Source organism: Rhinopithecus roxellana, chromosome 8 (assembly GCF_007565055.1).
Source record: "Rhinopithecus roxellana isolate Shanxi Qingling chromosome 8, ASM756505v1, whole genome shotgun sequence".
NCBI classification, from domain to species: Eukaryota; Metazoa; Chordata; class Mammalia; order Primates; family Cercopithecidae; genus Rhinopithecus; species Rhinopithecus roxellana.
In genome coordinates this window covers 133,923,315-133,951,146 of record NC_044556.1, presented here as the reverse complement: position 1 = coordinate 133,951,146, position 27,832 = coordinate 133,923,315, and the positions used below count along the sequence as shown (strand labels likewise).

Genomic DNA, 27,832 nt, shown 5'->3' with positions numbered 1-27,832 from the left:
TAAGGTGGACTTGGCCACCCGTGTGAAGAGAGGTATATTTCCCTAGCAATGCATATTATAATCATAAAAAAGCATTATTCAATTGGGGCATCAAGTTGCTCAATTAGGACATGTTCTTGTCAGTGAGTTTAAAAAAAAAAAAAAAAAAAAAAAAGACTGTTAGCAACACACACAGAGCCCACAGATCTGAGAGGTCATCTTGGCCAGGCCCCTAAGTTTAGAGATGAAGATGCCAGAACCAGGGATTTTCCCAAATTTCCACGAATAACTGCCGAGAGTTGCAGGTATGGAAGCCAAATTTTCTGGCTCACAGGTCACTATTCCTACTCCCAGAGTCAGAGGAGAATGGTGGAACCGGGATGGGCTCTGCAACCAGAGGTGGTGAGTTCCAGTTGCAACTCTCCACTCACTTTCTGAATGATCCCGGACAAGCTGCTTAACTTTCCTGAGCTTAAATGTTCTCATCTCTACAAGGGAAATATGACAGCGCTTTTACGGGACTGCTGGGAAAGTGAGTGAAACCACATCTGCAAAGCATCTGCTCTGCCCCTCTCCCTTTCCAGGATACTACATCTCTGTGAGCCTCGTGGTTTCTCTACACACCCTCCAGGGTTAATGGGTCCATGATTCTGAAGACAAAGAATTAACAGGGGCAATATCACTATTTATGCAACATTTTCATTATTATGAAACAAACATATTATTAAGAGCCTGTTTGTTTTATAGTGAGTGTAATATTACTCTAAATAATAAAGAAAATCATTAAGCTATTCATATTTGGAGAAAATCATTTCAAAATTAACTATATGTGGCCCTAAATGAATAGGTATCCTCTCTGTCTACTTAAAGTGACAAATGTGAAGGATTATAGGGAAAGTGATAACCAAGTAAGATATCTTTTTTCTTTTCTTTTTTTTTAAATAACAGCTTTATTGAGATATAATCCACATATCATTGAAGTACACAGTCCAATGCTTTTTAGTATATTCACAGAGTTGAGTAGTCATCCCCATAATCAATTTTAGAATATTTTGCCACCTCAAGAAGAAACTTTCTATCCTTTAGCTATCACCCTGTGACCCTACCACCCTCCCGGCCCCAGCCCTAGGTAACCACTGATCTACATTCTGTGTCCACAGATTTGCTGATTCTGGACATTTCATATACAAGTCCAAGTATATGATGTGTAGCTGCTATGGCTGGCTTCTTTAATTTAGCATGTTTTCAAGATTCCTTCATGTTACACCATGTATCAGTACTACACTCCTTCTATGCCTGCAAAATATTCCATTGTATAGATACACCATGTCCAAATAAGTTACCTTAACCCTGTTCCTTGAATTTAGCAATAGAGAACATGTGAAACTGATATAGAAGTGTGTTCTCTAAGGAACTGTGACACTTCTGTAGTGTCCTTGCTGAAACACATACAAACCAACTAAGAAACAAACCAGAAACATATGTTATACAGAATGCAGCTTAGAGGGTTTTACATTTGTCTTTAGAAAATAGTTTTAAAATCCAGCTAGAATAAATCTTTTCATATGGCAACCAAGGAGACTAAGATACAAGTCCATTAATTTTTTTGCTCCTGTTTTAGTCTCAAACTTGCTGTGGAAGAAATCTTAGGCTGGTTACATGACTTTCCTTAGTGTTCTTTTTTCAACAACCAAAGAATTACCTTTCGTGGCGATCAGACAAGGCTGCAATCAGTCGAGTAAGGCTGCATTTTAACACTTGACTGTCCCTTTGTTTTTGATACTACAGTTGAGTGGGGAGTGGTGATAAGGGAAAGAGGAGGTGAAGTAGAGGTTGGAGGGCGGGGACACTGCACACTTCTGATTTTCCCATCGTATTTCACCAGGGTCTATCAAGTAATGATTTTATATGATCCCATCGTTCTTAAGGAGAAATGTGTGCAGAGGAAAATCAACCAACTATTCTCTCTTTAATACACACAATCACCTTGATTATTCAAAACAGAGAAGAAAGAACCCAAGAAAAGGGTAATAATCATGAAAATTGCATTGGTCTTTGAAAAGCCTGCCAGTTCTTCTACTGATAGATATTGGTGTCATAAACAAAGCACAAGCTTTGGAGTGCAAGTAGCTGTGGCTTCTACAGCTCTGTAACATAAGGCATTATAAACATCCACTTTATTTTTTCTTTTTACTTATCAAAGAATCACCTAATAAATAATTTGGCTTACACCAAGTAGACTATCCCCTGAATGAGAATATGAGCTTATCAGCAAGTTTGAGGATTGTGGCACTCATTTTTCAGCATAACTTTATGAAACTCTGGTTTACCAGCTTGGGGCTCTAGCAAATTCAAACAGTGTCAGTCCCTAAGGGCTTGATCAACTCTTGAGTAAGCTTATGAAACTGAGGACCCAGACCTTCCATTCTGCCCCACTAAGGCAGCCTGGCTGGGAAGCCAGCTGGTCTCCCTCTCCTCCTAACTGAAACTGACTATACCATATGTGGTATAGACCATACAGAATTTATACATTCTTCCCTGATGTAGCCCAAATTCCTGACTAGTTCACACCTGGGCAGACTTGTTTAATGTAACTGGCCTAGTTGTACTCACAACACAATCCCCAGCCTCTAAATCTGTAGTGATAGAGAATCAGAACTGCCCCCTCCCTCACCTTTCCGTCCTTTGCACAAAGTTATTTGATCTACAGTGAAGTTCCAGAAATGGAAGAGATGGCAGTAGTGCAAAATCAGGAAATTGAGTTGTTAATTATTCCAAAGGTTGCACCAAGAAATATGAAGAAAAACAGCATAGGATGTGGCCAGTTAATAATTTCAGGTACTTAGAAAAGAACATTTAAAGGTTTTTAATGCCACTAAGATAGCTTTTAAAATGCTGAAACTAAAAGGACAACTAAATAGTTTCCTACTAAACATCAAGAACTAATGTCCTATCTGCACACATTACCCCTTGAGTCCTAAAATAGCTTAGGGCTTTGCAGTGAGTCTGAAAAATAACCAGAAGTAATGGCAAATTGCTGTAACTTCATCACTCCACGACTTTATCCCTCAAAATCCAGATAATAAGCACATCCTTCAGATCATCCCCAAAGCCAATAACCTTGGCTTTGGTATACTTAGAATGAGTTTGATTTCTGCACGAGCCCTGCCTCAAAAGTCATTAATGATTATGTGTAAGACGCACCCTGCCTGAAACACAGAGAGGATTTCAAATATATTTCTCTAGTTATGCGATATGAGCTTTGAAGGTGAGGACCCATCGCAACAACTAATTATCCCGGCCAAACAAAAGTAGAGCAGACACTTGGGAACTTACCTTGGGACAGCAGCCCAAGTCTTTTTTAACCGATAGATGGAATTAGACTGCAGTGCCGAAACGATGGCCCTCAAGGAGGAAAAATTCTTCAGGAGTCTACATTCCTGTATGGGGAGTGATTAAAACATAAAAGACATTTAACTATCAATATTACAGTGAGTTGGTGGTTTCCTGTTTTAGAGGTATCACAGCTGCTATGAATTCTTACCACTAAATAGGCAGCTGTATAAATACTGAACATCAAAAAGTGGCTCCTTCCTCCCACCCCAGTCATCGAAACACTTTATAGATTTTGGCACAGTATGCTTGTTTTTCTCCCGTCAATATATTTTTTTTTGTTGTTGTTACAGTTTTATAGTTTCCAGCTTTCCTAGTAAAAACACTAATGGAGGTAAGTCTACAGAGCTACGCTAGAAAGAGCAACTTTCTTCTGCTGAAAGCACACAGACGTCCTAAAAATATGCACTTTAGATCTTCTTTAGATCCACAAAATGAGGTGGGCAGCAGCCACTCTGAGGTCAGATGGTATTGAACATCTCATGACCAACCCTTGTCCACAGAGGTGTATATAATTTGGCAATAAAAATTCACCACAAGTTGAACTTTGGCTTTTATGCTCTTAGCCAAGGGGGATATTTTTATACACATTTATTTGGTTTCAAATTGGCTGTTCCGCAACCATAAACATTCAAAAACACCTTGGTACTTCAATGCTTCCAAAATAACTTGGCCTTTTAAAATAAATTCATTTTGGCAATGTTTTAAAACAAAACAGAAAGAGAACAGGAAACATTCTGGATGCCATTTTCTGGGTAAGGAGAGAGTCTCCCTATTTAAACTTAAGCTACCATAAGGATCCTATAGCATCAGCAGTTAGTGACCTTGGAGTCAAGTCCTGTGACTGAGTAGTAGGGACAGCAAAACAGACAGAGAGAAAGTCCCATTCTTGGCTGGCAAGGGGAAGGTAGCAATGTGAGGAGGGTGGACCAGGCCTTATGTAAAAGGAGATGCTTCATATACAGGCACGTGACAGTGTAATAGGCCCAGTGTTTACAAGTGAGTACACCATGTGAGCACGTATTTGGCTTTGTGTACAGTATCTCAGGTAAGAGGTCCCAGAGTGATTGGGTACAAATGTAAATCACTTCGAGAATCACTCCACAAAGAAATGTTAAACCTGAATATGAAGGAAAAACAGCACTCTAAGTTAGCATGCCAAAATCTGGACACTGAAAACTATGCCAAACAAACCCTCAAACGTTTTCTTTAGAGTAAATGCCAAAGTACTTAATAAAAGTCATGTCCACCCTTTTAAAATGCCTCAATGTCCTCCCCTTATTTGGAAAGATATAAAGAGAAAAAGAGAGAGAAAGAGAGAAACAAAGAAAGAGAGGAAAGAAGGGAAGGGAAGGGAAGGGAAGGGAAGGGAAGGGAAGGGAAGGGAAGGGAAGGGAAGGGAAGGGAAGGGAACGGAAGGGAAGGGAAGGGAAGGGAAGGGAAGGGAAGGGAAGGGAAGGGAAGGGAAGGGAAGGGAAGGGAAGGGAAGGGAAGGGAAGGCAAGGATGGGAAGGAAGGGAAGGAGGAAGGGAGGGAAGGAGGGGAAGAGACAGAGAACAAGAGAAATGTTCTGAATTGCAATCTGGAAACTAAGCCTATGGGAGCATGGTTCAACAAAGGTTCACAAAAGTTATATTCTAAAAATCAGGAAACTTGTAATAAAAAAAGGAACTCAGGCACAGATATATCGTGCAAATTGAAATAAACATATGGAACACATTACTCAAAAAAAGGTTTAAACTAAGGGTTTAAAAGAGTACAAAAGGCATCTGGCCCCATTTCTAGAAAAAGAGGCATCTTCCAGGAGATGTGATGCAAAAGTAAAAACATACCATTAAGGGCTGTCCAAGAAAATACAGTCATTTTAAGTCAGAAAAATTTTCTTTTTCAAACATCCTTTCAATAGAAATTGACTACGATGAATGCAGGAAAAGTAAACTAAATCTTGGTAGCAAACCACTCGTGAGTCTCATTATTTTATATTTCCCTAGACAATTGCAAAAGATACAACATAATCAATATTAGGAAGTGATATCACCAAAAACAGCAAAGGCCCTTGGCTTTATTATTAGCCATGATATGGGATTTGAAATATACTTCAAATGATTCAACTTGTATTTCTTACTACCACATAATGCACAATTTATATTCAATTTGGACCAAAAGTCACCCCTTGAGCCCCACTATGTCATATATACAGATGTTATATTGTCACTATAGCCAAAGTAGTTGAATGAATTGGGGTAGACAGTCTGTTTTTGAGACATGCTGTGACATTTATGGCAAAAAAAAAAAAAATTCCTTATCATTCTAAAAAGACAGAGAACTTCCACGCTATATCTCACTCAGAACTTCTTTTGTATCCCTTACTTGCTGAGCAATAAGCTCGATTTAGAATAGGAGAAATATAATAAGTTGTTTATGCAACTTATACTCTTTGTTTCTTGCTGCCTTTTGTCATACACTAAGAAGTCTGCAATAACAGACTACCTGAAGATTCAAAACATGGCAAATTATCTGGCACAATTGTGTCTCCACTCTTTAATCAAAGACAATAAAAGAGAATGTAACATTACGCCCTATCGATAGGGGCTGAAGGAAAAATATATTTAAGGGGATATAAAGCAAAATGTGCTTTGGTTGAGAGTTGACCCATAGAGCCCAGAACACAAATTACTATGATATTTTCATAGTCACAATTTTTCACAATCATTATTTTGCTGATGTAATTTCTTCTGCCTAGAAAAAAAAATACCCCTCTACTCTTCAAATACCAAAAATCCTATCTGTTATTCAAAGTTAATTTCAAATGTCAATTCGTCTGTGAAACCTTCCTTGATCACCCAATCAGAAATGATTCCTCTCTCCTCCACTTTTACAGTGCTTATCTCCCATGGCCTCACTCCTCTACTGCCTCAGGCTGAGATAATTCCAGTGTATCTTAACTTCCTTGTTTGAGTATGGGTTCCTGTAAACAAACAATTATGCTCTATCCTAGTATGTCCTCTAAGTACATAATACTGTGGTTTACACACATTAGGAGTTCACAAAATATTTGGTGGCCCACTGACTGCACACTGTTGCCATTTTCTCAGTCATGACATAAGATGCTGAGAAGGGGAGGTCCCATGGTATGTAAGCAGTTCATCCAAGAGACTAGACTCCAACACTCGGAAGAATGTGAGTCAGACCTAGGAATAGACTCTTCCCCTCCAACTTCAGATTAATATGAGATATGACCTCAGATTAATATGAGATCTCTGTAAGTGTCTCAGTCCTTTAGAAAAGAGATTCAGGACTCTGAGAAAGTACCAGCTCTTCAAAACTGCAGAAGATGTAATGCCTCCAGGTACTAGGATGGGGCATAGGTAATTACTCTGGGTTGAAGAGCTGTCTGTTTTGACATGCAGACCATCCATTTATATTTACTGAATATGGTGCTGAAACCAACACTCAGTCTGTCATGAATACAAAGGGGAAAGCAGACAGAATGTCTTACTCTGGAGAGGTAGCAGTATGAGAGCCCATAACTGGGAAGAAGTGAGTAGGGGACCAATTTTTTAAAAAAGAGGAAAATAAATAAGCTGCCAAGTTTAGAAAGGCAACTTTTTTCTTACTCTGGAACAACAACAAAAACCCAGCGGGCTCTCATATATGGTCTTTTGACTGCCTTTTCAACCAAACAGCTAAACCATTTAAACAAAGTGATGGAGTAGTCTCTTGCATCTACCAAACACAAAGAATATTTTATAAAAGGCAATTACATGAGCGATATTGATCCACTTCTCGATGATTTTGGCTCTCTGCTGAGTTTTGAGTTCTTTGCCCCCCAGTATGGTGCTGACAACACATTTGGTGAGGGTATTAAACTGAGAGATGGTGGCACGGATCGTAGGAGCCAAATGTTTGTTTTCCTTCTTATCCCTTCGAGACCAAATGCAGCCCAGGCAGTGGTGAGGCACTACTTTCTTGAAGAGTTGCTGGAACAAAAGAGGAACTGACTTTAAGGACAACACAGACATTTCATATGGCAAAGCATGTCATCTGGGTCATCTGTAAATTGGTAATTTTGTGAATGCCCGAATAATCCTTTTCTACTTGATTTGCCTCATGGTGTCCATTTCAACGGACAAAAGTAAATAATATACTCATCGATAATGTTTACTAGAAGGAAAATCTCCACCATATTCCACGCTGCTTTCTCAAAAGTGGTAAAGCAGAAGAGCTAAAGCTACCACGATAACTCCTCACAGTCCTCTTGTATTTATCAGCTAACGCCGACCTCTGCAATGTGACTGACATACTCAAATATGTCCAGCTCACAAAAATATTCAAACTTCAAAAGTACAGAAAACACACGTGGAAATGAGGAGCCAGATACAATCACATGTGGATTCTGTGAATTTATTTTATCCTGACTTATACTTTGATCCCTTTACAGTCCTCCAAATAAACAGTTCAGATCTTGAAATATTTATGAGTGTAAAGGGAGAAAAATACCCACAGAACAAGGCAGATTTTGTTTCACAGGGATTCGAATTCTTATTTCCCTCTGTGTCTTGAGCTCCAAAAGCACCTTCTCCTAGAGTTGCGAGAAGAGCTCAGGCCTGAATTATTCAGATGATTGATTCAAGTCACATCTTAACTCTGCACCTGCAGGCACAGCCTCTCTCAGGGATTCAAAAAAACTTAAAATCACATTATCCCACTGCTCTCTCTGGGGCACCAGTGCCATCACTCTCCCATGTTTTAAGTGAAAGTACACTGGATCACAAAGAGAAGACATACTGCATCCATGTAGGTCAGCTGCTCTGCCACGAGATCTTCTGAGAAGCACGTGAATTCTGCTGACCCTCCACCCTCCAGTTCCTCTTCCTCTTCCAGGCTGAAGGAGACCGTGTTGGGAAGCCCATCTGTTCACATATGGAAAAGATTAGTAATTTGGTGCCAGTGTATATAATCTTGCTTATAGAGTCATCAGACTTCTTTTATTTAGGAAGAAGAGGGCCAATCCTCCAGAACACTCCCAGGGAGACAACCACAAGCACAACACATCTAAGAGCAACGGAGATCTTCCCATCTCTGCTTGTTCTTGGATTCTCTATTAAGATCAGAGCCCTCATGCTCTCACTCTGACAAACCACTGGCTCCTAAGCCAAGGACAGAACCAGGATAGGCAAAGTCTAGAGAGAGTCCTTCGTCTAGGGCTCTTGCAAACTCTTTGATCAGATCAGCTCCAGGACTAATCCAACTAACTCCTAAACCCCAACCATGCAATTCTTGGTTGCTGGGCGACTTATAACCAGAAGCCTGGAAGGACTCGCCATGAAGGCAGGTCAGACTTGGGCAATAAAATGAGCCATTTTGGTGTTAGAAATGCTGACGAAGCCCTCAAAATTCTCAAAATGTTCAGTCACTTTCAACTTCCACCCAAAGCTAAGAATGCATGAAGCAGAACAGTCTTCAACTAAATCCACCCGAACCTATCACAGACAAGGTCATCAATTAGCAAATTACATAGGACACAGCATGGAGAAAATCCATACCCAGGACTCCGAATAAAAAGCAGAAGAGCCCACACCTGGAACAGGACCTCCAGTCTCCATTTGGAAAGACTGAAATTTGATGAAGTTTTTCTGACTTAAATCCCCAGCCTTCCTTTCCTGGAAGCTTTCCCCACTGCTCAGGTTGTTTCCCAACCTCAGCCCCTTCACACCCCTCGCACTGCTTCCTGTCAAACCTGTTCTCAAGGAAAGAAAACTCTAGTTACATTCAGTTATATCTTAGCAGAAATGTAAATCAGCATGTTACTACTCCCCCAGAACGCCTATATTTTGAGCCTTTTCTTTCTTTCTTTGTAGAATTAAAGACTATTGGGCATCTTGGATTAAGTCACAATGGCTTTTCTTCATTTTCCAGGGAAAAGGAGCTTCTTTTCAACTACACCACTTCCCCTTTGGGGCAGCATGTGGGTATCTGTCTACGCTGGTGGCAGGTATGTGATTTAAGGATTGCCCCTCTACCCTGGACTTGAAGGTCCAGATGCGAATGGGGTTGGATTATGACCGGAAAACGCAGGAGGGGATCACTGCCTATCCCTGGAGTCTGCGACACAAACAGGTACAAGCTAAAGGAAGCTAAAACCCTGTGACATGGAGGATGTTAAGCAATCTAATTTCATAATTCTTCCTCCATACAACTCTGGCACTGTTTCATTTAGTGGAGTAATTAGAAACTTGGGATCCCAAATAAAGGTTCAGAAAGGGCCTCTCCCCTACCCTGTCAACAAATACATACACATATCCCAGTTGCCCTGCAATGCAGAGCCTAACCCACTTCAATCAAGGAGGAGGGTATGTGCTAAGGCTTGATCTTTCTATTCATTCATTCATTCATTCATTCATTCATTCATTCATTCAGCAAACACAGCAGCTCAATGTGTGTCTATAACGTTGCTGTGCATGAAGATTACATGATCCTTTCTCTCTGGGGCATAGTCCATGCCTTCACTGTTTTCTGCTTTTGATTCTCCTCCAGAGGTAAGTAAAAACATGAAGCATAATTTTACTTTTTAAAAACATATAGGAGAGCTTGCTTCTTCTGCAGGAGTAAAATTGGGTAAAACAAGCACATGGGAACTGAGGCAATCTCCCTCTCCCCTGCCTCAGCCTGCCAAATGAGCTCTGCCTCGCAGTCCCTGTGTTGGAAACAATGAATGACTGGTCCCACCGGTTCCCCCAATTAGGCTCGGAGCCAGGGGCAGCCCCAGTGGGGAGAGCTGGGCTCCAACACAGCGTTTTCCACTCCAGCACAAAGCCAGGCATGGAGGCCCTGAAGGGAGCTGAGGTCTGCAGCTGGAAGAGTGCCCCCCGGTATTCAAACATTCCTGGCAGATGAGGTCATCTGAGATATAGAGTATTTGGCAGTCAGCTTCCAATGATGCAACTGCATTTCCCTCTCTCTGGGTCCCCCATCCATAAGAAATTCAGCAGGTATTGTTTGGAATTTAGGTCTATTTTCTTTGGAGCTGATGCAACTTTTCCTTATTGGTTCTGAGGAACATTTCCTTTCCCTCACTGATGAAGTCAGGCATCCCTTCAGGGAAATGCCTGTCAGAAGCTCCAAGTGGGTCAGCCACCATGGCAACTGTCACCCAGCACCCCAGTGAGGGGATACAACGTCACACTGGAAGCCTGTCCCAGCCTCTTTCTGACTTTCTTCAAAGCCTAATAGTTCAAGCACCTCATGACCTGCAGTGGTTGCCTTTCCTTTGTCCTTGAAAACAGGAGGTCAATTCCTCAAACAGGGAAAAACAGGCACAGAAACTTCTTTGATGAGGCCTTTAGAGATGCTAAATGACGGTAATCTGCACTGGCAGGGGACCCGTTACAGTGATGCTTTTCCATACTGAAGGACAAACACCTTTTCCAAGCTTTTGGGAGGGCAGGATCAGAACTGGACTTCATTCCTTGACTGCTAGATGGGGGTGGTTGTGATGGAAGGATAGAAGGAGCCATTAAGCAGGTAATAAAATGCAAATTCAGGTTCAGCACGGTACATGTTGATAAGGGAAGATTAAAGTTCATCAAGGAGACCCTCTTCTTGGTAACAGAAGAAACCCCAGGAAATTACTTAATTTTTCTGAGCTGGAGTTTCCACAGTTTCCTCATCCATAAAATGAGGGAGCCAGACTAGGTAGTCTTGAAAATCCCCTTCTCTGTCTAAAATTCTAGGCTCTATAATTAGTCCTTCAGTAACCTTGAGAATTTTATACCCAAGCCAATCCTCCAGCAGCATGTTGTTTTGAGGGTACTAAGGTATCCTATCAGCGAGCACAGAGAGAACCTTTCTCCAGCGTGGAGGCTGGAGAATCAGAATCTAGCCTTGTACTGCGAACACTCAAGTACTCACTGTCAGTTTCCACTTCTTGCTTCTGAAACTGCTCAAGAAGATTTTGTGCCCTTCTTTCTGGGTCAGAGCCTGGCATCATCCTTGTGAGATAATCCAGCAGTTTCTGCAAGCAAGGGAAGTGAGGGGGCTCTCGGAAGTCTTCTGCACACTGGTCAAGCCAGGCCCTCAGTATTGAAGCGATTGCACTGAGAAAGAGAAATGGAGAGTCACTGCACCCAACTGGCTGTGGGGAGGCAAAATAATCCCTGGACACCAGGGCAGATCCCAGGGTCACCTCGGGAAACTTGGGTAGGTGGTCAACAGATCATTCATCCAAAAGTTCCTAGAAACATCAATGGATTTAAAGCACTTGAAAACAAATTAAACTTTATTGTTTTAAGTGGAGTGCTGCAGGGAAGCTGATAATGTATTTTTGCTGTTGTTTGTTTGTTTTAAGGAGGCTAAACTTTGGAAAAACCCATACAGGGCAGAAAAGTTGATGTGTAGAAGGTTTAGTGAGTCCTGAAGAAACTTCAAAGCAATCTGTACACAATAAGATTATGCTCAAATTAAATCCCACAAAATCTGTCACCTAATATGTTAGGAAATAACTGATTGCCGGTAGGCCAGAAATCCATCTGATTAAAGGAAGTACCTGAGTTTGGAAAGAAAAATGCATAAATTCAAGTTGACAAGGATCACCAGGGCTTCAGCATGAACACTGAAAATGTCCTCATAAAATTATCCTTTTGTTTCTCAAATTACAATGAGGAGAATATATTTCAAGTACGAGAAATAATAGGTAGCGAAGTTATATCTTTAAAAGATAAAGGAGAAAAACTTGATAAGCAAAGGTGATTTCTTCTGATAGCTCCGTGGATCACACAGAGTCCACCTTGGGGAAGACAAGCTTCCAGGGCACAAAAAGAGACCGGATCATTTGTGTGTGCACAGCTCCCTCCAGTATGTTAGTAATAACACAGCATGTTGTCTTTAGGTTAGCGGCAGCCACTCACTGAAGGCAAGAGACAAATAGCTGAAGGATAAAAAGAATAAAATGTTTTGAGTGCCGTTATTCTATGCTTCATCTTCAAAGAGGACTTTACCAACACTCCTGACTCAATCACATGCCACAGACAAGGAGAAGAACAGAATACTCTGCCTGCCTAGCAAGCAGTCACCCCATACAGTCCAGGCATATTCACTGCTGAAGGCTGGAGAAGATGACAGGGACTATAAATTAATCCATGCATATTTTATTGACAGAGACACCACACCTCATCTTAACTAAACACTTTATCAAAATTTTTCAGCCAAAAAGAATTTTTTAGCACATTTTAAAATTATCATCTAATTATACTTCAAACAAATTGTTTTTTTTTTTTAGTTAAACTATAACTGGACTAAGTTATTACCCACATGTGTGAAACTGAAAGCTGGGCTTTCACAGGTGTGTCTAACTTTCTTCACATCTTGATTTCACACCAAGAAGTTGGACTATCATCAAAGCATTAAGTATGACTAAAGCCAATTTAATGCTTAACTTTTGGAATTGAAGTACAAACAGAAGGAAAATAAATGCGTTACTGTTTTCACTATGGTGTACATCATTGTTTCACTAATGTGGAATGTTAAAGCAATTGGAACTATAATATTCAATTATCTGCATCTAAAGTAGATACGTAAAACCATCAAATGAAAGTCATAGAAATAATTCAATACTCCAAACATTTAGTCCAGATTAAATGAAATTATAAACAATAATTTCACTTCCTTCCAGAAAGCCAGAAGAAATTAATTGAAAACCTGACATTTGCATACATCAGCTTGACTTTTACAGAAAAAGAGTTTTGTACCTTTAAAAAGAGGGATGAATTAATCTAATTAATACCACTAGCTTAATGTTTCTTAATATTTCAGTGAAAAGATACTCTTAGGACGACACTGATGGAAAAACAGATATGAAGAGGTGATAATTCACATCATATACTCAAGTCAAAAACAGCAGCAGCCTAACAAGAAGACAGTGTTTCACTGAAAAGACACCCAGACAGAAACACAAAATTACAGGTAAGAGTCAGTGATGCTAATATATTACTTACTTCTTAAATGCCTGTGATCCTTAATTATTATGATAAAACTCATTATTTATTCCAAAAAGAAAGAAAGAAAGAAAGAAAGAAAGATAGATAGATAGATAGATAGATAGATAGATAGATAGATAGATAGATAGATATGGGCTTTTTTACTGAGCAGTATGTTACAGATACTTCATCATTACCTCTAGATCTATCTTATTGTTCCTCATGATATGGACACACCATAATTAAGTATTATTCTACTGCAAGGCAGGTATTTAAGTTATTTTCAGGTTCTCACAACTACAAAATATGTGCATCCTTGCTTCCATCTCTGCATGCTTGTGTGAGTGTTTCTGATGGGCACACAGCACTCACCTCCATGGAAAGCTGCAGCCTCAGAAGAACTAGGGGAGTTCTAAAGAGGAGCCTTCGCCCAGACTGCACCTGCCCTTAGGTGGACATTTTGTGTTCCTCAATCTGATGTTTTCAATGAACTCTGGCAATCTATGCATTTTTTTTACCCTTTGTGACAGTGACCTTCCTGTAGCTTAGCCTAAGAAGGCTTTGAAAGTTCACCACAAACTCAGACACTGAATCAACCAGAAAAAAGCATTTTCACACAAAGGGGGAATGAAGGGGGAGGAGGAAGAAGAAACAGAGAAAGGGAAAGACATACACAAACAGCACAATAGAACACAGGCAGACCCCTGCCCTCCTCATCGGCAGAGCGTTTCTCAGCACGCCAGGCAGGGAGGCTTTCTGGAAAGGTCTGGACACATGCCCAAGGCTCACAGTAGCTTTGTGTGTGCCAGCCCTGGGAAGAAACTTTCCGTTCTTGATAGATTTAGAAGTAGATACAAATGCGAAACTTTTAAGATTTCAAAAAAAAAAAGCAACATGGCAAAATAATGATGAAAAGAAAAACAGGATTACTGGCCAGTGGCTTTTCTGTCTTACCCAGCCTGGCTCCACTCCTAAGATCTAACTTATATACTAACCAGAACAGAGTGGGGGGGATGTCAAGAATCTTATAGCTGAAGGGAAATTCTAGTTTGAAGTCACAAATTTACAGGACTGGTATGTCTGTCAGACGACAGAAGCCACTTGGTGCTGTACACAGACCCAGACAGGATGCTTGGAGACCCAGAGAAGGAAAATTCTATTCCTCAACCTGGCTCTCCCACCAGGGAACCAAGGAAGCTTGGATAGGTCAGTTAACTCCACTGACCCCCTTCTCTGGGGAAGAGATATAATAACACCTTCTTCATCTTCCTGACACTGATCAGTTGTGATTTCAAACGGTAAAATGTCAACAAGGACATTTTGAGATACCTGGAGAGAAACATAATTGTCAACAGTCTTACAACTACTTGCCAGAAGTCACAGAAGGAAGGGATTGAAAAGGTAAAATGACTCAGCGAAAATCCATCAGCACTCACAGAAATTGACTCAAAGAATCTGCCACCTCTCACAGGAACAATGACACAGAATACAAGCTATGCTATGACACGTGTGACTTCAGGCCTGCTGGAAGAAGATGGCTGCTGTGAACAAACACACACGCACATACGTGCCCACATACATATACCTTGAGGTATCCTCTCTGGGACAAATCAAAGATATCAAACTGTAGTATTAACTGCAAGAGATGATTCTTGAATAACTTGTAAAGACAGAAGTAATTCCTGAAGCCAAACTGGATGATTACAATTGTGACATAACCTAAATTCAGTCAGGAGAAAAGTCAGTATGTGATTTCCTCTTCCAAAGTAATCTTTGGTGGATCACAGAACAAAACTCCTCAGTCACAAGGGGAAATAGGTGGCCAAGGCCAGGGGCCCAAAACTGATAGCAGAGGAGACAACCAAATTTGAGTTTTCTACCTCAGGCATTCTTGGCAACATACAAAACTCTGTAGTGTGTGAGCCCTTTCCAAACGACTGCAATCGTCTATAGGGGAAGGAAGACATGCTCAGATGTCACTGTGTGAAACTTACTAAAGCAGCTTCTAGGACTTTCGCTTCTAAGAAAACAGACCCCTAGGGAGAATTCATTCACCAATTAAACTAATATTTGTTGAGTGCCCTTTATTTTCCAGAATCACAAAAACAATTTATGTGATGAGCATCACAATACAGGAAGTCCAGGGTCCCAGGGAAGCACTGAACTTCCGAGGGAGCTGACCTGGTCAAGGCTTTAAGGAGGGTCTCCCTGAGGAAATGATGTGAAAGCTGAGATCGTAAGCGTTAGGAGTCAGTGGGATGAGGACTCTGGGGCAGCAATGAGGCAGAGGTCCTGTGGTGAAAGAGCTAAACACTTGTAGAGGACGTAAAGATCTGTCAAACTAAAAAATATAAAGAGTTGGGGGAAAGGAGCATGATGAAATCTGCTATACTCATTGATTTTTTTTTTTGTTTTGTTTTGTTTTTTTTTTGTTTGAGACAGAGTCTCACTCTTGCCCAGGCTGGAGTGCAGTGGCATGATCTCGGCTCACTGCAATCTTCGCCTCCCAGGTTCAAGCGATTTTCCTGCCTCAGCCTCCCGAGTAGCTGGGATTACAGGCACGCACCACCGTGCCTGGCTAATTTTTTTTTATTTTTAGTAGAGACCAGGTTTCACAATGTTGGCCAAGCTGGTTTCAAACCCCTGACCTCAGGTGATCCACCCGCCTTGGCCTCCCGAAGTGCTGGGATTATAGGCATGAGCCACTGCACTTGACCACTCATTGATTTCTCAGCCAACCAGAAATCACACCTAATAACACCTGGTTAGAAGACATTAGACAGATGCGCCTTGGCTGAGAGATAAAAGAAAATGGTTCAGAACTTCTAGCCACCCCAGGGATCTTCAGGCATGCAATGCAGAGAGGGCTGAGGCAAGCATTTAGGCAGCGATTATGCGCAAACCACAGATTTTTTAATGAATGCAGATTTTAGGTAAACGTATTAAATCATATTAACATTCCATAGGCAGTAAAATACTCTATAATTGGTCAAATGTTCACTACAAATTTTTCCAGGTATGAAGTCACCTCTCCCATGATGTGTAACCTCTGAGCCAAGAAATAGGATTACCGTGACAAAAAGAATAACACTATCCATCTAGAGCTCTTTTCCTTCCCCAGAAATCTATTTGAAATAATAATTTTTTGTACTTAATCATCAGCAGAAAATAAGACATGGAACTATTTCTCAAAGGCAGCAAAATGTTTTTCTATTTTAAGACATTCTCTGAGAACTGGATCTTCTCTTCGCTGCAGATAATGAAAAGGTAAGAAGATTTACGCAGAGGGTGGGCCTTTCAAGCAATGAAGTAACTTCTGCCAAGCTCTGAGGGCGGGATCTAATACACTTCGTCCTTCAAGGACTGAAGTCTAAGTCAACTTTGACCTCGACTCTGGGCTGGACCCTCCACCTTGCTCTCCTAATCATAGAACAGTTTTCCTGTTTCAGGGAAGGTTGCCAGATAGAAGCTGCCTCTGAGACCTCCAGATAGATGATTTTCCTGATGAGAAGGAACAAAGAAAGATACAGAGCTTTCCTCTTTGTTTTTTTCCTGGAAAGGATGAAAATATTATTATCTGGACCTGTCAAGGTTGTCCTGCATTGCTTTTTTACACTTTACATTGTCACATTTCAGTGCTATTGGTAAATAGAGATTCAAATACTAGAAGGAGACGTGAAAGAGACATTGAGAAAAGACAAGGGAAATAAATGCCAACAAAGCCAGAGTCAGATCTAAGCACTAAGAAGGCAAGGGCAATGCGGGGGCTATGGGGAAGGGAGAGAAGAGAAAAAAAACCTCCACGGCAAGAAGGAGGAAGAAAAGGATTATGAAAAGAAGACATATGGAAAGACAGTAAATGTGAGTGGGAGAGGGACTGGAGTAGGATGGATAAGTCTGAAGCCAACTACCCAAAGTCAAGGTTATTTACACACCTGTCTTTCATTCCCAAGCTAAGTACTTAAGAGAAATATTTTCATTTTTATCAGAGGAAAAATAGTAAAGGTCATGCAGCACAGAGGCTAAGGCCTGGGTTAAATCCCAGCTCTTGCATTTATTCACTGTGTAGGCTTGGACATGTTCCTTAACCTACGCCCCAGGTTCCTCCTCTGTAAAATAAGAATAATAAGACATAATCATTATGAGGATTTAACAAGTATGTACAGTACTTAACACAGGGACCATTCCTACTAAGTAGTCAATAAATTCTAGCTATTATTAGAAAACGACATCGCCAGTCACCAAAATTATCTTTCAGGGACCTCAATAACTCATTCCCCACAGTCCAAGAAGGGAGTTTTCATGTTATAAATAGAACTCTATTGAAAAAAATGGCTGAGGCCTTCTATAGTTTTCACCACTAGAACTGAGTTTCCGTTGCTAGTTACAGATGCTACAAGGCATGAGGAACAGGAAGCAGGTTCTCCTTTGATGGGCCTAATTTGGTCTTGTTTCCTCACATCCTTCAACCCATCTCCTTCCCCAGGAAAAAGGTCTAGCCTCCACATTTCTAACAGCTGTGTGCAAACCTTGCTCAGGGTATTCATTCAATAATAAAGCAAGAGCCAGGCAAAACAGCATAGAGCAATGGAAATAATGACAAATTAAAAGATCTCAGAATAATAACAATCTAAAACATTAGTCACAACAGTGATAATGTAATCTAGTTCTTCATGTACTTCTGCAGTCTTCTTATTATGATATAGGTAAATGGGGAGGGAAATCTTGAGTATCCGAGATCCCAACACTCTTCTATGAATGGCGTGCCTGGGCTTCCCACTCAGGTCTTGGAGTCAGTTGGACGAGAGTTCAAATATCAGACCTGTCACTTAACCAGATGTCTGATCTTAGTCAAAATACATAACTTCTCTGAGGCTTCACTTTATATCCTATAAAGTGAGGACAATATCTCAGCATATTTATGATGGCTGAAGAAGACACAAATATAAAGTACTTAGCAGAATGCTTTGCACAAAGTAAGCATACCACAAACTGTAGCCAATGGTGGTGGCAAGGGCGGTGTCATCATTTTCATTGTTTACAATGCTGTACAGTGAATCAAACAACACAGTCTAATTGTGATGTCTGTTTTCCTTTCTAAAAGAGACATTCTTTAATGTAGAAAATGCTACTTGCCAGAACTTAACACAGGGTTCTTAACTACAGTACTTAAGACACTCATATGATTGACTTGTCTTCTTTTTGAGTCATTGATTATCAATGTTGTTTTTTTCTTCCTCAATTATTAGAACATCAGTTTCTGCTCGGGGCTTTCTACCCATGTCCCTAAAATGCAGACTTGACTTAGAATGCTAACGACTTATAAAACTACGTTTTTTTCTTTTTTCTTTGTCCTGTAGGGATATTTTAAAGACAATACCAGACTCCTCGATATGACATATCACTTCTTTATTTCTTTTGTTTCACTTAAAAAAACTTCCTTTCACATTATAACCTTTAATTCTTCTAAATTGAAGTTTTAAATCTTGTTTTTGCTGTTCTTCACCCCTCCTCCTTTTCCCCATTTTTGTTATAATCACTCCAATTAATTTCAATTGCCTTCTTAGGGCATCTGAATTTGCAGGAATGAATATTGATTGCAAACTCTCTGGGAAGATTTTTTAACCTTCCACTGTGAAGTTTCTGAGGCAGTAACGTAACACAGCCAACTTTCTTTAACTCCTTTCCTTTTTCTTTAAAGTGTGTCCAATGTCTTGGATTACTGCTATTTACATGATCCTTTACCAGTGACTGAAATTTGGTGTCACTGTTTACAACTTCTGGGAAAAGATTACAAGAACAATACACATATCTTCGAATATGTGGAAATGAAAGCAGAACGATTTCAACAATTTGAAGTACTACTATGGTAGAGAATTTGAGAAAACAAAACTTGGCATTCCAGAAGGAAACTGATGAGATTCAATTAAAGAAAAGAAAACAGAAACAATTTCAACCTTATGATAGTCATTAAAGGAAAGAAATAAAGCATCATTTCCTGAGGAGTTTTAAATCTCTTTAAATAAAGTTATATATAGAGAGAGGGAGATATGGTCATCTTAAATAAAATTCAGAGAATGAAGATTCATGGTGTAAAAGCTCTATATGGTTAATATCCCTTCTTTACATTCTCTTCGCTTCTGAATTCAATGACTGTAATAAATCTGCCCTACAAACAATTTGCTTTTTCCATCTGGTTCATATTTTATTTAAAAAGACAGCATTTTATCGTGTAAAAATGTCAGCAGGAAAAGGGCACAGGTAGAATGAATATAGGCAGAAATGTTTTCTTCTGTCATAGAAAGTGAGTTTCCTAATTGATAAATAGTCGCCAGTTTAGGGATCGTAGAAATAAATGTGGTATACCTTATATAATCAGTCTAGCCCTAACATCAGAAATCACCGTGAGGCAAAGATTCCAACATCCAGAAGCCTTGGAAGTTGAAACCTTTGCAATTGAAGACATTCTTGTTTTAGCCAGATAACTTTAGAGGGTCCTGACATTGTACAAAGCCTGAACTCTGGACTGGAATTACAAGTACTCAGCATGTGGGAGTCCCTGCACAATCTGATACTTTTTTAAATGCATGAAGAACACTAGTCGGTTGTGGTCCAAGACATCAGAAACCAATTTCTCATCTTGAATGCTTCATCTGTATTTCCACATTTGCCTTCTTTAAAGTTCTTTTACCCTCTGAAAGGTTTAAATCCATATTTGGAAATACAGGAAAGATTGTACTTGGTACTTAGGAGCCTGTATAAAATGTAAGGGTTGCTCTTTGCTTTACAGCAAAAACGGAAAAACAAACAATATTTGGGTATTTTTCTGCTCATGGTTAAAACCAATAGTGAGTCCCTGTCCCGACCCCCTCCTCCACCCAGGTCTGCAAAACTCAAGGCAACTGCACTAAACAGGATGTTTACTTCTTGAATGTCATTGGATTCCTGCTGTCGGTTTTCCACCTGAAATCACAAGAGAACAGATTCATAGCAAAAGAAAACAATGGGCATTTTGCCACTCCTTGCCTTACTCCCACAAGACAATGCTTTAGCTCAGCTCGTTATTCATGACCCCAGTGAGCAACTGTGATGTCATGACTAATAACAAAGCTTGTGTATGTGTTTCTTCCTATCTCTTCAAAACTGGTGACACACTTTCCAACAGAGAAAAGTGGTCAAAGGTACCATACTCTCAAAAGTCCACTATGCTGTGTGGACCATATCTCTGTTTCTGTTACTCATTTTCATTTTTTAAGAGAGAAAGAAAAAGCTAAATAAATTTTATCTCAGACATTACCAAACTTAAAAGGACCTCAGCGAGCATTTATTCCAAGCACTCACTTTTCAGGTGAAGAAACTGAAACAAAGGGAGGTGAAGTGACTAAGCCAAGGTCAGATGACTGGTAAGTGACAGAGTGATAGAGAAGGAGTGGGATGGGAGTTCTCCAGGCTCCTTCACCAGGGCCTTTCCCTCTCCATGTGGCTGCCTCTGGATTACTTCCACATTTGATTCAGCTGCTTATAAAAAGGGACACAAATAAAGAAATTTCCAAATAGGCCTGCTCCTATTTTTATATATGTTCGGTATTCATAAAGACAGTTTCACTTGAGAACCAGAGCCTCAACACTCTATAGCAGGGTTTCTTACTTAGGCACTATTGACATTTAAGGTCAGATCATTCCTTGTTAGGGTGGAGGAGAGTTACTTTGTACATGCTGAAAGATTCTCTCCCGGGCCTGAAAGCTTGAAGGGATGAGTAACTCCTCCCTTCTCAGGCCCAGTCCCAAGGCTCAAGGCCACTTGCACCAGCAGCACGCGTCAGCAAGATAGCAGAAGCAGGAAGAGAGCGGGCCGGAAGACACCTACCCTGGCCGGAAGACACCTACCCTGGCCGGAAGACACGTACCACTGAAGACCGACAAAGAGGCCATCCAGGTACTATGTAGTAGTCACGTCAGACTGGGATACTTCCTGTTTACAGAGGACTATAAAACCCCTGTCCCGTCCTCACTTGGGGCTGATGCCATTTTAGGTCTCAGCCTGCCTGCACCCGGGCGCATATTAAAACTGCGTGTTGCTCCACACCGCCTCAGGTTGTCCGTTGGCACGCTCTTAGGGTTCGAACCGATACAAGAACCTTTCACCTGCTAGGATGTTTAGCAGCATCCCTGGCCTCTACCCATGAGTTGCCAATAGCATCCCCCCACCAAGTTGAGACAACCAAAACTTCTGTAGGGCATTGGCAAATGTCCTCTGGAGAATAACAGTCGCCCTGTTGAGAACCACTGCCATACCTCCTACACATTTACTGGTCATCAGGAAGCCCTCAATCATTGCTGCAAGTCAGATGCCAGAGGTCTGGGACGACCAGGAAATTTACAATACATTACATACAGATGGGAGAAGGTGCTTCCCTGATTTCCTCTCACAAAGACAAAGACAAAGCAGTAACCCTATCTAGGCACAGAAATGATCAGGAGAAGGATAGTTTCAGAAAAAGAGAGACAAAAAATAATAGTGAAGTGAGATGAAAAACAATAAAACATGTGGGGAAAAAACAGTGAGAAAGAGAGAAAAAAGGGAAATGGAAGGAAGAAAGAGGTCACCCGTAAGAAGGGATTTTAACATTCCAGAATCTGTAGGACAGAGCAACCCATTATAAGATAAAGTGGCATATTTTCATCAGGCATAATTTTTTAAAAGGCAACTCAGTCTGAGGAAAAGGGTCAAGAACTTTCCACCAAGTTATTGTGAGACTTTAGGAAAGGGTCATTGTCCCCAGAGGATGGACCCCTCAGGGGAGTTCTGTGTGAAGCTCTTTGTTAAGCCCTTATATGCCTAAAACTCTAAAACCCTTTAAAACAGCTTAGCTTGGAGTTTCATTCACATTAGTGTTCCTGGTATACAACGAATTCGAATGAGACTTTAAAAGAATGAACATGACTCTTCATATCCAGGGTACAATTTTCTTAACTGCTACTTTCCAAAAAATCTATTTTATCTCAAAACACCTCATGGGACAGAGAAGCTCTGGATATTTTATTATTATTATTATTTATTTTTAAGACAAGGTCTCACTCACTCTGTTGCCCAGGCTGCAGTACAGTGGCACAATCATGGCTCACAGTAGCCTCAACCTCCCAGGCTCAAGCAATCCTCCTGCCTCAGCCTCCCAAGTAACTGGGACTACAGGCATGTGCCACCACACCCAGCAAATTGTTTTAAAAATTTCTGTAGAGACAGGGTCCCACTATGTTGCCCAGGCTGGTCTTGAGCTCCTGCCTTAAGTGATCCTCCCTCCTGGGCTTCCCAAAGTGTTTGGATTACAGGCGTGAGCCACCGTGCCGGGCCAGCTCTGGATATTTTTCAGATTGTGACTCTCCTTGGAGTGGTCAGGTGGCTAATTGAATGGTAGCTCTAGATTGGACTGAGTTCCAAAATATGTGCATAATAGCATGTCTATTTCTGAATCTGCTCACAAGTCTAGATTACACTCAATTCTTACAGTATCTCTCTTTTTGTATATGCTCCAGAATGTCCATTATAAAAAGGCTCTTCTAAAAAATCATTATCTTAGTGAGTTTTCATAGAATCCTATGATTCTCAAAACTCTAAAGTGCTTAGGAATCACTTGAGAATCTTGTTAAAATGCAGATTCTAATCCATTAGGTCTGAGTGGGGCCTGAGAGTCGGCATTTCTCACAAGCTCCCACCCAGGAGATGCTGATGCTGTAGGTCCACGGTCACACTGTGAGTGAGAAGGCTCTATGTCTAACCCATTCTGAAAAAAAAACACCTTTTAGATTATATTGTTTCCCTCCCATAAAAATTCATTACTGCTGACTGCCCACTGCTTACCAGGGAAAGTTCAAACTCTCCTGCAAGAAATTAATGCCCTTCATGAAGTAAGTCTAATCTAGCTTCAGCTCCACTGACTCCCCTCTCACCTAACATGTACTCTATGCAGCAGCCACACCAGTTCTGTGTTGTTCCCCAAAATTCCATGAACATTGCATTTCCCCAGTTTGGTCCTACTGTTCCCTACACCCGGAGGCTCTACCAACAAAATCTCCATCATGCTTCAGGGCCCAGATCAAAGGTAACCTCCTCCAAGAGGCCTTCCCCGAGCCCTTCTAAAAACAAAAGAATTGTTCCTCCCACCGTACCTTGTGCTTGACATTCAAATACCTACACCGGTACGTCTGGTTTTCTGGAAAATTATGATCCATTGAATAAAACTGCAAAACTACATAGAACCTAATTAGGATTTAAAAAAGATACTCAGCTTTCTACTTTCACATCCCTAGCTCCGGAAGAAAGAAGTCTATCAGTAACTCTTCAAGGAGTTAAAAATTCCACAGGATACCCCCCAGACTTTTGGCCCCAAAATGAATATTTAACACTAGTGGCTTTAGGCACCCAGGTGCACATTCCATCTACTTAAGAACATCACCCCTACAGTGGCCCCCACCCCTGCACCACGGACGTTTTCTCATAGAACATTCTCATCAGCATAAAATATCTTCCATCTTTTAAAAAACACATACACAACCGAAAAAAAACCCCACCTTCCATCCATTTCTCTATTCCCCTTTGCAGCAAAGCTCCTCCTCTAACAAGACTCACTGTCCCCACTTTGTCCCCTTCATTCTCTCTTGCCCACCTTTCCATCCACCAAACTGCACTTGTCAGTCACCAAAGACGGCAGCACTTCAAAGGAGGAGTCACTTTTCAGACCCTCACACTCCATCTATGGGCAGCACTGGAAGGCGTTGGTCACTCCCTCCCTGAAATCCTTCCTTTGCTTGTCTTCTGGGACACAACTTCTTCTTTTTTCCCCTCCGGCATCCTTCCCCAAAGCTGCTCTGTTCCAGTCTCCTCTGCCAGACGCTCTACTTCCCTAACTCTAAACACCCAATGAACCAGGCTCAGTCTCTGGATCTTCTCTCCTCTATCTGCCCTTAGTTCCCAGGAAGCCACATCCAGTCTCATAGCTTTAAATACCATGTATAAACTAAGGACATCCAAATTTATACCTCCATTCCATGCCTCTCCCTGAAATCTAGACCGAGCTAATTACCTCAAAGTCTGTGACTAAATTTCTGATACACACTCCCCATTATTCCTGCTCCCTCGATCTTCCATGTTTTATAAAGCCAAGGTTCTGTCTCTCCGCTGCTCAAACCGCAATCCTGGGAAGCATCTGGCTTCTCCTGTTCTCTCACACAGCCCATGCACTCCAGCTCATCCTGCCACTGACACCTGGAAGATCTCTGCAAAGGCTGGTTGCCTTCACTGCTATTGCTCCAGCCCGCACCACCAGCAGCCCTCATCTGGACTCTTGGGAGGGTCCTGACCAGGCTCCCTGCTCACACCCTTGCCCCCAGCCGCACTGCCACAGGCTACTTTCTGGACACAGAGCCACAGCAGGTCTTTTAAGATATGTCAGGCCACAGCACTCTTCTCAAAACCTTTTAAGTGCTTCTTACCTTCCTCAGAATCAAATTCAACATCTTTCCCCAAGTTCCTATGAGTCCCCTTGTGAGTGGCCACCTTCCTGCCCCACCTCACAGTGCTCATCCCCTAGCTTGCGCTCCAGCCACATGCAATTCCCTGCTGTTTCTCAAACACTGCTCCTGCGTCAGAGCCTTTCCCGAGGTCTCTGTCTGCCTGGCTATTTGCAAGACTCAGGGCACACCTCATTCCGGCATGCTCCAATGCCAACAGACTAGACAGCTCAATCCGGGCACCCTACACGTAACCAAACGCTCCAGCTCTCAGACCCTGCTTCATTCTTCTTCACTTTTTTGTGTGTATTCTCTGTCTCTTTCTGGTAAAATACACACTTTTTATAAGCTGGGACTGTTTATTTTGTTCATTTGTTTTGTTCACTTGTTTGTTTTGTATACCTTAGCACAATGCCTGGCAGACAGTGGTTACTTAAGATACTTCCACTGGATACATAAATGAATATTGTTAGGTAATCAAAAAATAAGCCTCTGTATGCGTTATGGAAAAAAAATCATGGCAACATTCAAAGGAATAAAATACTGTACTAAACTACTTTAAGATATTGTCTTGACTGAGAGCTTAGAATGCAAAGAAAAGGGAGACTCACTTCCTGATCACCATTTTGGACTCTGATGAACTTTGGCTTCCATCTTCTTCACAGTTTGGACTTGTCAGGTTTCCATACCTTTAGAGATAACAATGAACAAGCAAGCAAAAACAGTCAGTGGTGTCGGAAAGTAACTCTATTCAACTTCGACTACAAAGTGACAGTTATACTTTTCAGAAGTAATTAAGGAAATATATATCTATGAAATAGCATTGAAAATGATGCAGTATTATTGATGGCTACTTAATGGATATATCTGCATATTCTAAACAGAAAAGTCATTTAACAAACAATCACACTACTTAAAACTTTCTCTTGATATTAACACTTAACATTTATTGACTTTTTAAGATTACATTAGAGTGTTCTTCTCAGCAGGAGAATCGGCTGTTACATGATATGAAGAAGGCAGACTCCTCATGAACTCTGTAGCACACCAAACCCACCTGCATGTCTGTCCAACCCCTCTGCACAGCATCCACACTCATGCCACACAGGAGCACAAACTGATGGCTCCAGGCTACACTTAAGAGTCTGGTCTCCTTGAAAATAAGTCCTGTTGTAGAGGGATTATGGAAACAACTCTGGACGCTAAAATTAAGGCTGGGATAGAGATAAGGACTATAGTAAAAGCTCTCATGTCTTAGCAACCAGGAGAGCAGCTGTAGCTATACTAAGGCCAGGTTGCTCTAGACGCAGCAACTGGGGAGGTGGGGTACAGGGGCCTGATTTTTGGGAAAGCAATAGGTGCTTATATTTTAAAAGTTTTCTCATTACCAATTCAAAATTTACTCAATAATTCATCAGTCCCTACTTACACTGCTAGCTGTTTTCCCAACTCCACATGTGAGCCAGCCTATTTCATACAAATATATCATATTTTGTTTGGTTTGGAATGTAAACTTAGTAAATGCACATTAAATTATTAAGGAGGAGTCTTTAATTAACTTATAATGCCTAGACTATTTCTTCAGTTTCTCCTTCCATCAACACAGAATCCAGAGATTCCTTGGAGTTTCACAAGTGAGTTGTCTGTCCCAAAGTTTTGATAAATTCTATAACTGATGAGTTTACATTTTTAAAGAGCACACTTTTGTTCTCTACTAATGGGATTAAAGGCCCCAGTACCCTTATGGTTCCTTGTTCCTAGGACTTACAAATCCTTTTAAAAATAAAAGCCCACCATCTGGTTTGACCCAATGCCAGTCCATCTGGTCTCCCTATCATCCCATCCCGGTAGGTTCCAGTTTGTGCCCTTAGGCACCAGCTCACCCATCCACCTGCTCCTTTCTCTAGTTCATCAGCCTTATGGATTTTTTGGCCTCCCAAAGATATTTTCCACTGGTCTCCACCTTCTCTTTTGCTCTTCATTCTGTTCTGCACCTGCTATTTAGAAGGTTTCCAGGGCTACCCTTTGCTCTTCCTGAGATAAGAACTCAGATTAAGATTTACTCAACCCCACGTAAGCAAGGCAAGGATGGAAAACAAGATTCCTAATAAATAAACAGACTGAGATTTTTTCAGCTCTATCCTTGGCCAACATCATAGCAAACTATGTCCTCGTGCTCTCTCACGCAGCAGGCTTGGTGGTTTATTTAAGTAGGAGAGATTACCGTGGGTGCAGTCAGGAGTGGGATCTTGGAAAGCCACTGTATCTTCTATGTATCTGACTAGAAGGATCCATAAACTCTTTTCTTGCCATCTCTCAATGACTAAATGTAGGACTCAACCTTTGTTTTTGTTACATTCCATGTTAGTCCATTAATTCCCACTCCAGTTACTGTGGAAATATCACATCTTTTTATCTTTCAACTGGAAGCTATGAAAGGTAGATATAAAAAGGGAAAACACCACGGAAAGATACACATTTTACTGCTCCTGATAGTCCTCTTTTCAAAGTGGTTTGTACTAAAAGTTCCCAGATCTCTCTATTCTTTATCTTTGCTTTAGCTTCTCCTCTATTCTGCTCTTTTCCTGCATTCTTCAGACTCGGAGCTGAGGTACAGGTTTGGATGGCACCAACACCTATCACAGTTCCTCCCCAGAATGTGATACCAAACGTGTAATGAGATAGTGTCAAGAAAAACTAAGTAACTTACACTGGTGAGCCAAGTTCTCTCTCATTAACTAACCTGGTAGCATCTTCTGAGAAATGGCTCAGAAGACCACAGAAGTATTTTTCCTGGCTACCAGAGTGTCTATGCTTTCGCAATTGGGATCAGAGTGACTGCTTGATAATAACTTGGAGACCAATAAGGGCCATGGATAAAAAGGCACGTGTGGCAGAGCACACCATGCAGTTGCTGAGGCTCAAATCTTGCAGACATACCAACTCTTCTCCACCCAACCCATCAGGAAATCCTTTTT

At 41.1% G+C, this 27,832-nt stretch overlaps 1 protein-coding gene across 2 annotated transcripts in view; it reads right to left on the bottom strand.

Moving 5' to 3' along the window:
* The window catches only part of RGL1 (ral guanine nucleotide dissociation stimulator like 1), a 126,340-nt gene that overhangs the window by 37,729 nt on the left and 60,779 nt on the right, over positions 1-27,832 (bottom strand). For both annotated transcript variants that reach the window (XM_010368949.2, XM_030935218.1), the window contains 5 exons: positions 25,466-25,543; positions 11,284-11,468; positions 8,161-8,285; positions 7,137-7,352; positions 3,316-3,419 (listed from right to left, as the gene is read on the bottom strand). In XM_010368949.2, the coding sequence (XP_010367251.1) occupies positions 3,316-3,419; positions 7,137-7,352; positions 8,161-8,285; positions 11,284-11,468; positions 25,466-25,543 (708 nt within the window). The remainder of the gene's footprint in view (positions 1-3,315; positions 3,420-7,136; positions 7,353-8,160; positions 8,286-11,283; positions 11,469-25,465; positions 25,544-27,832) is intronic.